The 13,881-nt window shown below is 31.2% G+C and overlaps 1 protein-coding gene across 3 annotated transcripts; it reads right to left on the bottom strand.

The window, feature by feature from the left end:
* Positions 1-282: 282 nt before the first annotated feature.
* Positions 283-7,551, bottom strand: LOC105340897 (uncharacterized). 3 transcript variants are annotated; one of them, XM_066076850.1, is made up of 5 exons: positions 7,512-7,551; positions 5,869-6,305; positions 4,237-4,437; positions 2,119-2,821; positions 283-1,325 (listed from the first exon to the last, which is right to left on the bottom strand). In XM_066076850.1, the coding sequence occupies exons 2-5, from the start codon at positions 6,287-6,289 to the stop codon at positions 1,262-1,264; spliced, it is 1,389 nt and encodes a 462-aa protein (XP_065932922.1). In that variant the 5' UTR covers positions 6,290-6,305; positions 7,512-7,551; the 3' UTR covers positions 283-1,261. The 3 variants fall into 3 exon arrangements, with proteins under 3 accessions (XP_065932922.1, XP_065932921.1, XP_065932923.1); XM_066076849.1 differs by lacking the exon at positions 7,512-7,551 and adding an exon at positions 6,984-7,252; XM_066076851.1 differs by lacking the exon at positions 7,512-7,551 and adding an exon at positions 6,463-6,577.
* Between the last annotated feature and the right edge of the window lie 6,330 nt (positions 7,552-13,881).

The raw sequence follows: 13,881 nt of genomic DNA on the forward strand, positions 1-13,881 counted from the left end.
CCATTGTATATTTCAATTGATACCAGCGTCATGTTCAAGTTAATACGATGCGTGAATTACATAAAAGTTATCTCATATGAAAAGAGTCAGAACGACCGTGAGAAAGAGCTAAAATACAAGAAAAAAAATGAAACTAGGCAATTCATACATAATTTTGTTAGTTTTCATTGTTGAGTAAAAGAGTAAAAGAGTAACACTTAATATGTTGTTGCGTTGTTATTTACTTGCCCAGGTCCAAGATGAACTTTCAATTTTTAAAGGAACCTAACAAATTCAACAGTTAATGGTTATAACTTTTTACAGTACCTTTTGACAGAAATTAATACAATGATAATCAGTACACTACCGAAAAGGCAGTCTGATAGAAAAGTACTTTGGTCCATATAATAGGAATATACTTGTTTACCTCACGTTTTTTTTTAATTTTAGGTTCATTAAATTTTACGCAATTCCTTTCAGGGTTCACGTCATCAAAGATGTTACCAGTAAACAAAACAAATGAAGAAAACAATGATAATAAGGAAACTAGTAATGGAAATTTAACAATAGTTACTTTACTTGTGGGATGTATCCTTGCAATTTTACTCGCTGTGAATAGGATAACGTGGATCTCAAAGTTTGTTCAAAGAAAGTTTGGGAATTCAGTGAATGCGCGAGACAATTTTATATTAGAGACTGTTTACATGGAAATTAATGCAAGGTCTGAGCAACAAGAGTCTCATGATCAGGCCAACACAATAGGAGCAAATGTCATAACAAGATCATGTACATCTCTAGGCGGAGTGGAAACGAGACCAGAACTTCCTGCAAGGAATACAATTAATGAAAAACAAAATCCATGTCATACACACACCAATGAAGACGATGAAACATATATCAATGTCTAATAATAAAATTTATCCAAATTGTCACGTGATTTTTTATCGCATACATCATGTAATTTTAAAATACATAAAAAAAAACGATCAATCTAAGTGATTGAACAAACAAAATCACCGAAATACAAAAATACGCATATGCATGAGATATGTAGCTAAATAACTTTTAAGATTGCATAAATTTTAACAGTCAATTTTAATGAGGTTACTTTTTCCAAAAAAAATTCTTTGGTTGTACAAGTATATATACATTGATTTTGATAAATATTCCTGTTTATACTCAGGACATTAATGTGAAGTGCAAATAGGGAGATAGTCACACAGATATAAAAATCAAGAGCACCTTGTGTTATCCACTTGATTCAATATCATTGGTTTTAAAGTTAAGTTTCCCCTTCATCTGTCTTGAGATCTTTAAAATTCCTGATCTTTTCCCAAATATGTGATCTGTGATTAAAATAAAAGCATCAGATAATTAGTAGATATTTTTACTTATCAATATTTCATACTTTTGGAGTTCTTAATCAATCAATGTATGATGCTAAATAAGAAAATCACCCCTTACCAACCCTAAGGCAACTATATCCGTAGCTTTATACCAACTTGCAAGTAAGATTTAACTTTGAATTTAAGAGGGTTTGATGACTGTGGCAATTTTGTTTTACTATATTTACCTCCTTTGCATAAAGAAAAATGTTTAAGTTTTAAAGCTGATTTATTAGAGTTTTTCTTTACTAAATAATATTTTATGCCCAAAAATATCATATTACAAAAATAAAGGCAGATATGATTGTTCATTTGTTTACCATCCAGTCTCCTTTATCAGAAAAATATATACTTCACTGCTGAAAATCTAATGATTCAATGATTCAATTGATTCAATTGAGATGATTCAATTGGAGAAAAATATGTACTTATTTTTATCAAATTATGGTACATACGTGTAAATTGAGCAAATTATGTTGTCAAGTGAAAAGATCATCTAAAATAAGAAGTATATGTAAAATAAAAGAATTATATATTTCTCTATAACACTCTTAAAATTAGATCAGAAAGTGGTGACAAACAAAAAATAGGACGATTTTGAATGACATTCAAATTGTAAATCATATTTATGAAGTTTAAAATTGTAAATTTATGAGTAGATCAGAAGATTTAGGGGACCATTTTAGGCCATTATCATATATAGTCCAAAGTTTATGAGTAGATCAGGAGAGGCGTGTCTGATACATGTATTTACCTTTCATCAGCTCTCTTTGCACCACCTGTAGGTAGATCTGAGGATATCTGGTTTGTATAATCTGGTTTGAACATCCAGGTAGAGTTACCAACAACTGATTTTAGTAAATCTTCTCCTAACTGTGGACGAAGATTGCATGTACCTCTCAATTCATTGGTAGTCTCATCTGTCTGCTTGGTGCAAAATAAACTATGGTTTATGACCAACCACAGATCTATCACGGCTGATATTGACAGACTCAACATATCCTCATCAAACAGATACATCGGTGAAAGACTTCTGAGAAGGCAGTCATTTTCTGTATCATACAGCACCATTTCATATAAATCCTTTGTCACTGCACACAGTGGAAAAATTGCTGGTTGGTTCTTGTAGCATTGAGGATTATTATGCATTCTGTTTTGTTTACAAAGGGAGAGAGATATAGCTTGTTTGCATAATTGACGGAAAGTGTTTGCATGTCTAAAAGGTGTGTCATACCTTTCAATTTCATCCATCACAAAATCATTTTCGTTCTCAATTTCAGAATCCCAATGTCCATTAAATTCCAAGTTTCGGTCATATATTTCCTTTTCTTTCTCTGACAGTTTAAAAGTAAATACAGCAGAGGAATTATCATCATTGTTTTCGAAATTTTTAAACAAATTTTTGTCGCCAGGGAAAAGTACAATGTCTGCATTACCATAAAACAGTGTTGGATTTCCTACAAATCAAAGCACAAAATAAATTAATAACATTTTTATCAAAAGCTTACGGTCAAAAATGATCACTCTTTATAAACCATATATATTTAGTGCAGATATCAAAAAGATGTATACAATACATGGTTCATTTATATTTCTCAACTCCAAATTCTAAGAGGTTTTTTTTAAAAAGTTTTCATGGTTTTTTTCATTGCCTTTATAAAACAAATGATTTGGTCAAAAAACAATTTAATAAAGTAATTTTTAATAACAATCAAAGTACTGAAGTACTGACGGGAGTTTATTTTATCGATTACTATTCATTTTAAAATCAACAATATGTTACTTTGACTGGCAAGTATTTTATAATCTGTCTTTGAATTACGCACATTTTTTATATTAAATATGAATTCTCGGACTTTTCTGACAAGAATTTTGAGAAAAACCCCGCATGAATCGTGTTGTGTAATGATTAAAGATAGAATTGATTCCATCAAACTATGTATAAGTAATCGAAATATTCAAAAAATTGTATGGATCCAAGCAATAATGAACTCTAGTCTCGTTCAACCAGATGCTCGGCTGTCTCCGTTAATCTTCAACAAGCAAGAGAGTATGTACACCAGGTCACGTGATAGCTTGATGACGCGACCTCTAAATATAGAATGACTATCTGCTTGTCGGAGATTTACGGAGACAGCCGATGGTTGAACGAGACTTTATTGAACTCTGGCGTATGAATACATACGACTGCAAAAAATATCTAAATTGTTTGTACTATTTACAATCTGACTATTTTCAAGGTATTTATAAACAAGTTTCTTAAAATCCAATGCTTCAAGATTCATTACATCGAATTTATCGATTATTTTCAAGAACTAAATCTTGTCAGCGGTGATGATTTGTGCTTAGGTCCAAACACTGTTTCACTTTTGGTTTGCCAGAGTAGCTGCATAGGAGAGTTGATTAAAATCAACTCCCAAAAATCAAGAATATCAAGTATCCCACCTTGCACCTCTTTTGAAATGTACTAAACTTTTATAGACAAAAGTAAAAAGTACATTTTAAAGACTTTCAAATACCTTAAAAGTCAAATTCAGGTAAAAATGACACATTAAGAGAAGGACACTCAAGTGCCCTGAGTAACAAGCATTTGTCTAAATTTTGCAGCTGTTTACTAGCATTGCAACATTATACCATGAGTGGCCCATGGGTCACATTGCTAACCTGAGTACTTGTTCACATAGAATAGCACAAATTCATTTGTAATGTTCAACAATAACAAATAATTTTTTAAACCCTATAGTGCTTTTTGTATTGAAACTTACAAAATTACTTTTTATGTCAGAGACACCAGACATTATTTGATGAGATGATCAACCTTATGATACTTTTGGTTTGAGCATATCAAAAAGTTGTTTGACTATTGTCTTACCAACGTAAGTAAATCCATAATGTATGAGCTTTCCACAGCCACATGGGCAACCATCCGGTTTTCCGCCTGATGTATTGTCAAGTAAATAATTAGATGGACAAGGTATCAACTGAGAAAGAAGATGCTGAGCCAGAACAGCTGATATGCCAGTGTCAGTTGACGTCCTATCAAAACCACGTCTCAAATTCCTTTCATGGAACTCTGAAAAGAAATATTAGAAAGCAAAGATTGTGATGTACATTCATGATCAGATGTGACAAGGCCAATTTACAGCTTTATATTGCTACAAAGATCTATGTGTTTTATACAGACATGTTCACTTCTTCATTAAGATAAATTAAATCCAATAAAACCACTTTATATGCTGATTTGTAACACCATAAAGACAAGTATTTAACATATGATTGCTACTTCAAACATTTTCAAATAATTCTGTTATTTATAAATCAGCTGCATTGTGTAATACAACACAGATTAAGTTATGTAAATAACATTTGATTGCTACTTCAAATCATTCAGTAATTTAAATTTACATCAACTGAGTATGATTCCCTCTATTTCTTTTGGAAACTTACAGTTATTTCATAGAAATAGAAGGAATCATACTTGGTAGATGTAAAAATATACTTATATACTTGTTGTTAACCATTGAATGCTTTCAAATATATCAGAATCTTTGTAGAATATAGGTGTTAACAATTTATGTACAAATGACCTGCAGCTAGAAGGTAGCAATCATTGCAGAAAATTTTTACATAACTCGCATATGCTGGTTATGTATTTTTTTGGCAATGTCGCCACCTTCATATCCTGCATGAATATCCAAAGAAGGCATTTTATTGTTTAAATAAATTAGTCACATTTTTGCGAGATTTTGGCAAAGGGAAAGGGGGGGGGGGGGCATTGATCATTCACTTTCACGCAATGTAAGTTTTAAATTTTGAAATTTAGAATTTTGAATCCTTATTTTGCATCAGTGCTAAATGATTCCCTTGAACAAAGCTAAAATTAACCATGAAGTGGAATATTTACAAAGTTTCTTCATGAATTGCTTACACCAGTGGTCACATGCATGAATATTGAACATTTGAAAAACTTTTCTCTATGAATTGTCTGTTGACCATGTGCATACAAAATAAATTGAATATGTGTGCATATATAATGATTTTTTAAAAATTACATGTCATTGTGGAACAAAAAATTAAATCTTAAAGAAATCTACTTATACTGACTATCGGCTGATAACCTATCAATTTTTATCAAACCCTTAAAATATTTAGAAAGTTTACAGGTGAACTGCCAAGTGCTGAATAAAATGTAGGGCATAAATAACAATAATGTTAGCCCAATTGCTTGTGCAAAGTTGATTTTGTGATTTGACAAGTAAATCTCCAGAAACACTTGTCCAAATCAATAAGTGAATATTAAGAATTCTTGCTCATGCAAAATTTGTAATAATTATGAATTTTTTAAATACTTTTGTTCAAATTAGTCAGAAAATGAAAAACAATTTGGACAACATGGACAATTGAAATGTATATGCAACTTGCCACAAAAAGCAGATATTTTAATTACTGGTTAGCTCTGATCTAATGAAATCAGTTAAGAAATGAACACTAATTGCATACATACCCTTATTTGTGTAAAACCTTTCAAGAGCTTCAAAAGCAGAAACATATGAGGGGTGTAGATCTTCTCCGGAGACGTAATTTCTTATTGCATCATATCCTTTCTCAAATATCCAAAAGGAAGTTACAACACATCTATCTCCAGAAGATGAAGAATCTCGGAACCACTTAAATCTCCAGCCTGCATTGTTGCTTCTAAATGATTCCGACTGAGAGTATACTTCTAGCTCATCTGTTTTTGTACTATATGCCTTCACAGCTCCAAAGTCAAATACATGTTTTTCAATTTGATCCACATAATCCCTTAATTCCTCTTTTAATAGCTCATTTTTCTCTGAATATCTTCTGGTTTGAACCCACAAGGCTCCAGCTCTTACATTCCGCTGTACTGACGTATAAATTGAATTCACAAGCCGCATTACCATCGTTCACCATGTCAATCTGTGAACATAAATTTTTTAAAATGAATGAGGGGTCACCAAATGCAAACATGAATTCGAAGCCGTTAGTCACCTGCCTCTGTTGATGATGTGACAATGTTCCACAAAGGTATCTGAGCAAAATATATTATAATTGATAAATAGTTTTAGAAACTTACAACAATATACAACAGGTTGGAAGCAATAGTCCAAATGGGTTATAATAGCCCACTTGGCTATAATCAACTGTGAACGGAATATTACTATAGTGCAAAGAATAGAAATATTTTTAAAATGCAATAATTTTTGGTAACAAGATTTTCTGTTATCAAACTTTTTCAGAGGTCAATCTCTTAGTAAATTCAAAACTTAATGGGATCAGTCTCATTAACACATAAAAGTATATACTGTAGGTTAAAGCACAGGGACTTGACTAAATCTGAGTGAGAGGGTATATATAATATCATACCATTAAAATACATATATACAGTACCTATAAGACCCAACCTAACAACAGAGTAAACCCCAACTTAACCCCTGGGTTTACTTTTGGGGTTTACTTGGGGTTGACTCTGGGTTTGCTTTTTGAAAATTTGGGTCCACTTGGGATTTACCTTGTGTTTACTTTGGTATTTTTCTCGGGGTTTACAAGGTCAACTGTATGCACTAAAGTGTGAAGCAGATCCAAGTTTTATCTTACCATCCTACTGCCTGTAATTCCTGCCCCTTGTATATTCCGAATACACAGTTAGCGTCTGCTCTCAGGGGGTATACTTCTGACCGGGTTTACTCTCTGTGTCCTCTCTGGGTTTACTCTGGGTCCACTCTAGTAAACCCGGAGTAAACCCAGAAAGTAAACCCGAGGCTGTAGTTGGGGTTTACTTTCTATTAGGTTGGGTCTGACCGGTATATACTTCCTTTTCTCTCTCGCTCAGATTGAGTCAAATCCCTGTGGGATAAAGACACTAACCAAATGTTGTTGTATTAAATTTATAGCAAGAATACTCAATAATTCACCTATTTGAACGATTGGAATGACTGTATACATGGTATAGCTATAGTAGAGAACTTTAGAAAATCCTTGATAAATCTAATGTTTATTGAATGACAAGTCTAATTAAAGCTTCACCGAGCATGCATTTTGTGAATAACATCTTATCAACATGCACTACATTATCATCATATTATATAGAGTCAATAAAATACAAAAATACATTTATTTATTTACCACTGCACTTTCCATTCTTTTCCCACAATTTTCAAACCCCGATCCCGACCTAATTGAACAGGAGATACATTGTACCATACTCATACACTGAAAAATCAAAATTTATTTCATTTACCGAAATAAAATAATAATGATGATAAATAAATGAATAAAATATTTTTAAAAAACCCAATTAAAATAAGAATAAATTAAAGGAATTTTACCGTGAAAATACACAATAAAATACTTTGAAAAAATATATAAATAAATGACATTAAAAAACATTTAAAAAAAAACAACAACAAATAGATTGCAAGAAATACGATTAATTAAAAAAATATAAGTTCAAGAACATATGCATATGGCTGATTATCATTTCCAGGCTCTTACATCCGAGATCCATCAGTTAATTGTAACTTATGAATCAGTGCAAAATTCAAAATGCTATATATAAGTACAATGTATAGAGTGAACAAAAAAATAAACTCTTCTATATAAAATACATGTAGGAGCACTTGACGATTAATATGTTGTACTGTCTTGGACAATAATCCTAATGATATAATTCCCACATGTGAAAGAACTTGTCTGCAGCTGTTCTGTCATTAGCCGTAATTACAGAATATGCAGAAAAAACGCCCCAACTCTCTAGAATTTAAGGCTCATGTAAACAACGATGAACTAATCGAATAAATCGCAAGAGCTCTGTCATTAACATCATACGGGATCCGCCAATTTTTTTAAAACTTTGAGTATATATTAATTATATCAATTTCATTACGGGCCGCCGGAAGGCGGTCCGTTATTTGATACACATTTAAATATTGTTACTGCGTTTCTGCGGGATAGTTCTTTTTAATAGAATTAATACCATGCATATTTTTTATGAATTAAAAGTAAAGCATATAGAAATATGTGATGTAGCTTTTAAAAAATATCACATATTTTTTGTTTTACTCGTAATTGAAAAATACTAGTAGGTCATACTTAATAGATTGTCGTGTTTGGCGCGTTTTTATCGAGACTATAATCTATTCGGAAAACTTCGGAGTTTTTACATTCTTTTCAAAACAATGCATCGGGATCGGTATGCGGTACATACTAAAGACCTAAAATACTAAAGACCTGAATGTCATTAAATTTTTTATAAATGATATATTTGAATTTCTGTGTGCCGTGTCAAATAAAATGACTTTGTGTGTGTATTTATTATATTTCCATGTAAAATGTGGTAGAAAATATCATGAAATGACATCAATTTCAATTATTTACGCAAAAATATGACAGAAATGAAAATTTGAATTGACTGGAAAATTTAAACTAATCAATTTCTATTTTATCATGTGGTCTCTTAAATTCATATAAACTAATGCATTAAGTTTTCATTCAATACGATGCAACAAAAAAACAAACAAATTGGTTTGAAATACATAATCTCCAAGAGAAAAATGGTGAGTTGAACTTTGAATTGTACAAATCAATGTGTTTTCCATTACTTCATACTATGGCAATGATCAAACAATTACCGTTAGAAATGCTTACAGTAACGAACTCGATTCTTTGTGATAATAGTAAAAAGTTAAACTTCAAAACAAGTTGCTGAAATTATATTAAAATTTACCATAAAAATTAGTACAACCAAATTTTATTTTCTATTTTGTGGTGTGTTTTAATGTAAACAACCAATGACTCATACAACAATTATATTTTTTGCGGCCCATTTGACGCTTGCGTCAAGATGATTTCTTGTTTTAAGCTGTTTTTAATTTGTAAAAAGGCCCTTAAAACGTATCTGACTATCATGAAACATCACGATTAGATCTATTACAAAACAACAAGAAAAACACAAACGCAATTATACATGTAGCAACCTAATATCAAATTAAAGTAAATGGGTAGGTATTTTCTTTGGCTCAAAATGTCAGTTAATACTTTTTGGCGGATCAAAAGAAATCAGTCAATCAAGAACGTGTATAGCCAACATTCTCATCAGTAATATAGCACATTATTTCTACTGGAAAACTAATTTTAATTACATTTTTCTGCGTTTATAATATGTATTGTATACAATTTGTTTTTAAACTCGCTGGCATTTTTTAACTTTTGCTGTACAATTATAAGAAGTGTTTGATTAATTGTTGATTTCAATCGTTGCTGCTGTACTTTGTGGTCGCTACCTGTGTTGTTGCAATCGTTATTGACATCTAGGTCATTAAAATGTAAGCTTATGTGAAATTGTCCACCAAACACAACGGTTTCATATAATATTCACAGTCAACATTTGATTTAAAGAGGATAAGTAAAAGGTACATCCATTCGAGCATACAAAATAGATAAATAGATGTACATTGAGACGTGAAATTGCATTGTAAACTTATAATTTCTATTCACTTAGTCTCGATATTCAGTTGGATTTCCTTACAATGATAACAATATGTTTATTACCACAACCACCTTTTTAAAAAAAAGGTCTGATATGACCAAGGGGAGAGAATACATGCTGGAGTATTTGAGTTGTTTGAGCGGTGGAATCCAGTGGGTTTGATATACCGATCTATTTCTCCCGTCCAATATCTCTTTAGAGAGGTAGTCCGACTTTATAACGTTGGCATGCTAGCGCTCCTGGAATTGTAAAATATTATGTAAAAATGTTAAATTATGATAAGAAAGAAGATATATTATGTAGACAGATACGGTATGCGTTATTTAAGGAATAAGGAATCATTCATTGAGTATTATGAGGTGATGATTTTGGTCAGGGGGTGATCAAATCCAATAAAGCCCGAAATCCAATACAGGCCTCGACCAAAATTATCACCTCATAATATTCAAAGAATGATTCCTTATTACTTATACAATTTTAAACCATCGTACGATTAAATATTTAAATATAAATAAGCAAACCCCGCTGGTGCCTCAATTTAGCGCCACTTGAAGTTATATGGGTTATATAGTACACAATCGATACGTAGTGTTATCACAGGCAAAAGACACTGTAAATAAAAAAAAAAGAAAGATAAAGGTTCGCATCGATGCGTTGTTTACCGATCGCTACCAAATATCATTCATGAAATATATTTTCTTTTAAATAATTTGAATTATGATTTTGTGTATTTAAAAAAAAAAAGAAGATTTTTTAAAACACTATGAAATAAATATGATTTCCATTTATTATTGAGTAAAGTAAGTAAAACTCACTAAATTACTGTTAAATAATAAATGTACATCAGTACGTTAGCTAAAGGAAACAGCTAAATTGTCCCCTATGGGAATTTGAGTCTGACATCATCACGGTTATTTCGTGCAGTCCAAGATTTTTCTGAAGTCGTTGTAGGTTTCGATCAATCGATAAACGGGGTGTGTAGATTTAAGTCTGGCTGTTTCTATAGAGAGCTATAAATTAGTTAATAGACAGTTTCAATAAGAAATAGAGGGAATCATACTCGGTAGATGTAAATACTTGCATATACTTATACTTGTTGTAAACCAATGATTGCTTTCAAATATATCAGAATCTTTGTAGAATATAGGTGTTAACAAGTGTACAGATGATTGATATCAGTTGGAAAATCCAATCTAATCAGAATTAGACTTAAAAAACCGCTCCTCTCTACAAGATTATTTTAATTAGCTTGTTTAAAAATCATTGTTATTTCCTGTTCATTGAATATAAAAACCTTCATTGACGACTTTAAATCGCCAATTTTCACATAAGACAAGGCAGGACAAAAAGGAATTCCTGCTTTGTGCGTACATTTCTGGCTATTTGATTTCCAATACATCAAAACAAAATGATTCATCCTGCAATGTATTGTATTTTGGGCATTCTGAATCTGAAGACATGTCACACGATAGACTGTATTATTGGAAAAGTTGAAATTAAAGAGTAAGTATACATTAAATTACAAGTAGGTGATCACCATTTAAATTGTTTTGTTTGTTTATAAATTCAGATTAAACTTTGAAAAAAAGAAAGATTTTATAAACACATTGCTTTAAGATATACATGCAGTAATAAAGAGTACTCGTCAAATCTGTGTTACTATTATATTATAATTTCACGCTTATCTTCAAATGAAATTAAATAATTATTTGAATTAAACCTCATAATATATGAAAAGACACAGTTTTTTAAAAGCGCCAAGCATAGCTCAGCGCTTTATTGCCGTTAGAGTGCATCGAATAACCGCCCCCTATGAGCAGAAACATACATCATTTAAACTGGTTAGGGAATCAGTGTCATGGGTTTATGCACATAATTCCAAGGGCTATCGTGAAACTAATTAATGTATTGGTTATTGTGCATCTAATGTGTGGGGTTTACGTACATCATTGCAAGGACTGCTGCGCAGTGATGAAGAAGTATTATAGTGCGTAACAGAAGCTGAAATGTAGAAAGATCATACTTGCAAAAAGATGTCAAAAACTATTATGAAATAATTTTTAAAAAATAGAATATGTGACATTTACATATTTTTGCGAAAATCGTAGTTCTGTAATATTACTGCGAAGGTATTACATTAAACAGCGCCAAAAGATAGCATGGATTTGTTTTGTAAACGTAATCTTTTCTCATTTTGTGTAATTTATTATTAATTGCAAATTTTTACCACACCGTCGGTAATTTTTATTACATGTTTTTAATAACTGTTTTATTCTTTAAAAAATGTTTTTGTTGAGAGTTTAGTTATGCTAAGAATCCAAGACAAACTGCTAATTTTATACATTCTGCATTTAAATTCAGACAAAGTAAATTCTCGCGCATGTATTTAAATTATTACTTAGTGTTTACAGTGACTTATAGGTCCAATGGGCCGGGTGTTTGATATATGTAATTTTATACTACTTAGTTGTAAAAGATGTAACACATGTCACTATAATAAATAAATGATGATGATGATGATTAGTGAAGGTTGAATAACACACCTGGAAAAAATCACTCAAATTGGCAGTTAATTAATTGAATATAAAATTTACATACATGTATAACAATTAAAAAATGCAATTTGGGTGTAAAAAATAAATATCCAATAATTCAATTCAGTACGAAACAACAAAAGCCCGAGCGAAATTCAAACTTTCAAGAAGTCTCATTTCTAACAAAGCTTGTACAAGTAAACTTTCTTTAGAACCAAGCTGGACTAGCGTTTTTCAGTACTTTGATTTCTTTTAAAACTAGTTAGTTTAACATCTGGTGGCATATTTTTCTTTGAAGGCTTCCATGTTGTACTAACTATTTTTACGAAAATGGTGAATGTAAAGGTAAGTGATAATTAGTTCCACTCGTCACAGATTCCATTTTGTTGAATCGACTGAATATCTGTTAATGTTAGTATTTAAGTATCTACATATCTAAATAAATTGGGTGTGTGTGTGTGTGTGTGTGTGTGTGTGTGTGTGTGTGTGTATATATATATATATATATATATATATATAGATATATAGATATAGATATATAGATATATAGATATACATACACACATATATATATATATATATATATATATATATATATATATATATATATATATATATATATATATAGAAGGCACGTAGCATCGGGGGGGGGGGGGGGTGCCTGCCCCCCACCCCCCCCCCCCCCCCCATTTTTTCTCACAGCAAGTAATTTTTTAAAATTTACATATAAAAAATTTTCTCTAAGAATAATCATGGAGTTGCCCCCCCCCCCCCCAACTTTTTTAGAGTATGTAAAATATTGATTGATATGAAAATAAGAAAATTAGGATTGAAAAAGAAGTTATATATTACCCCCCCCCCCCCCCCCCCCCGATTAGGATTTTGAAGATTTTGGGAAAGTCTTATTTCCTTTCTTTTTTTCTTTTTTTTTTTGGCTTGTTAAGATTTTTTGGACGAGTCTGGCCCTCCCACTTTTAAAAACGATGCTACGTGCCTGTGTATATATATATATATATATATATATATATATATATATATATATATATATATATATATATATATATATATATATATATATATATATATAATCACATTCAGTTTATTTGGATTAATAGTAACCGCCATATTAATTGTCTGGTGTTTTATGTCCGAGTCGGATTGTAACATAAACTAGAATTGGCAGATTAAAAAAAAAAAAAATTGTTCTTTATATGTACTATGGTATGTAACAAAACTATGAATAAAATACACGTAACATGGTTAATATGTTTTATTGATTTAGTATGTCTGCCAGGATATTTTTCAAGGAACTGTTCTTCACGATGTGTATACCCTAGCTATGGTCAACACTGTCAGCATACGTGTGACTGTAACTTCACGGATTGTAACCATGTACATGGATGTCAAGGAGATCGGACGGAGAAAGAATCAACCGCAGGTTGGTACTTTATTACGATCGTTTGTTCAGAAAATA

This window comes from Magallana gigas, chromosome 2 (assembly GCF_963853765.1).
Source record: "Magallana gigas chromosome 2, xbMagGiga1.1, whole genome shotgun sequence".
Classification (NCBI taxonomy): domain Eukaryota; kingdom Metazoa; phylum Mollusca; class Bivalvia; order Ostreida; family Ostreidae; genus Magallana; species Magallana gigas.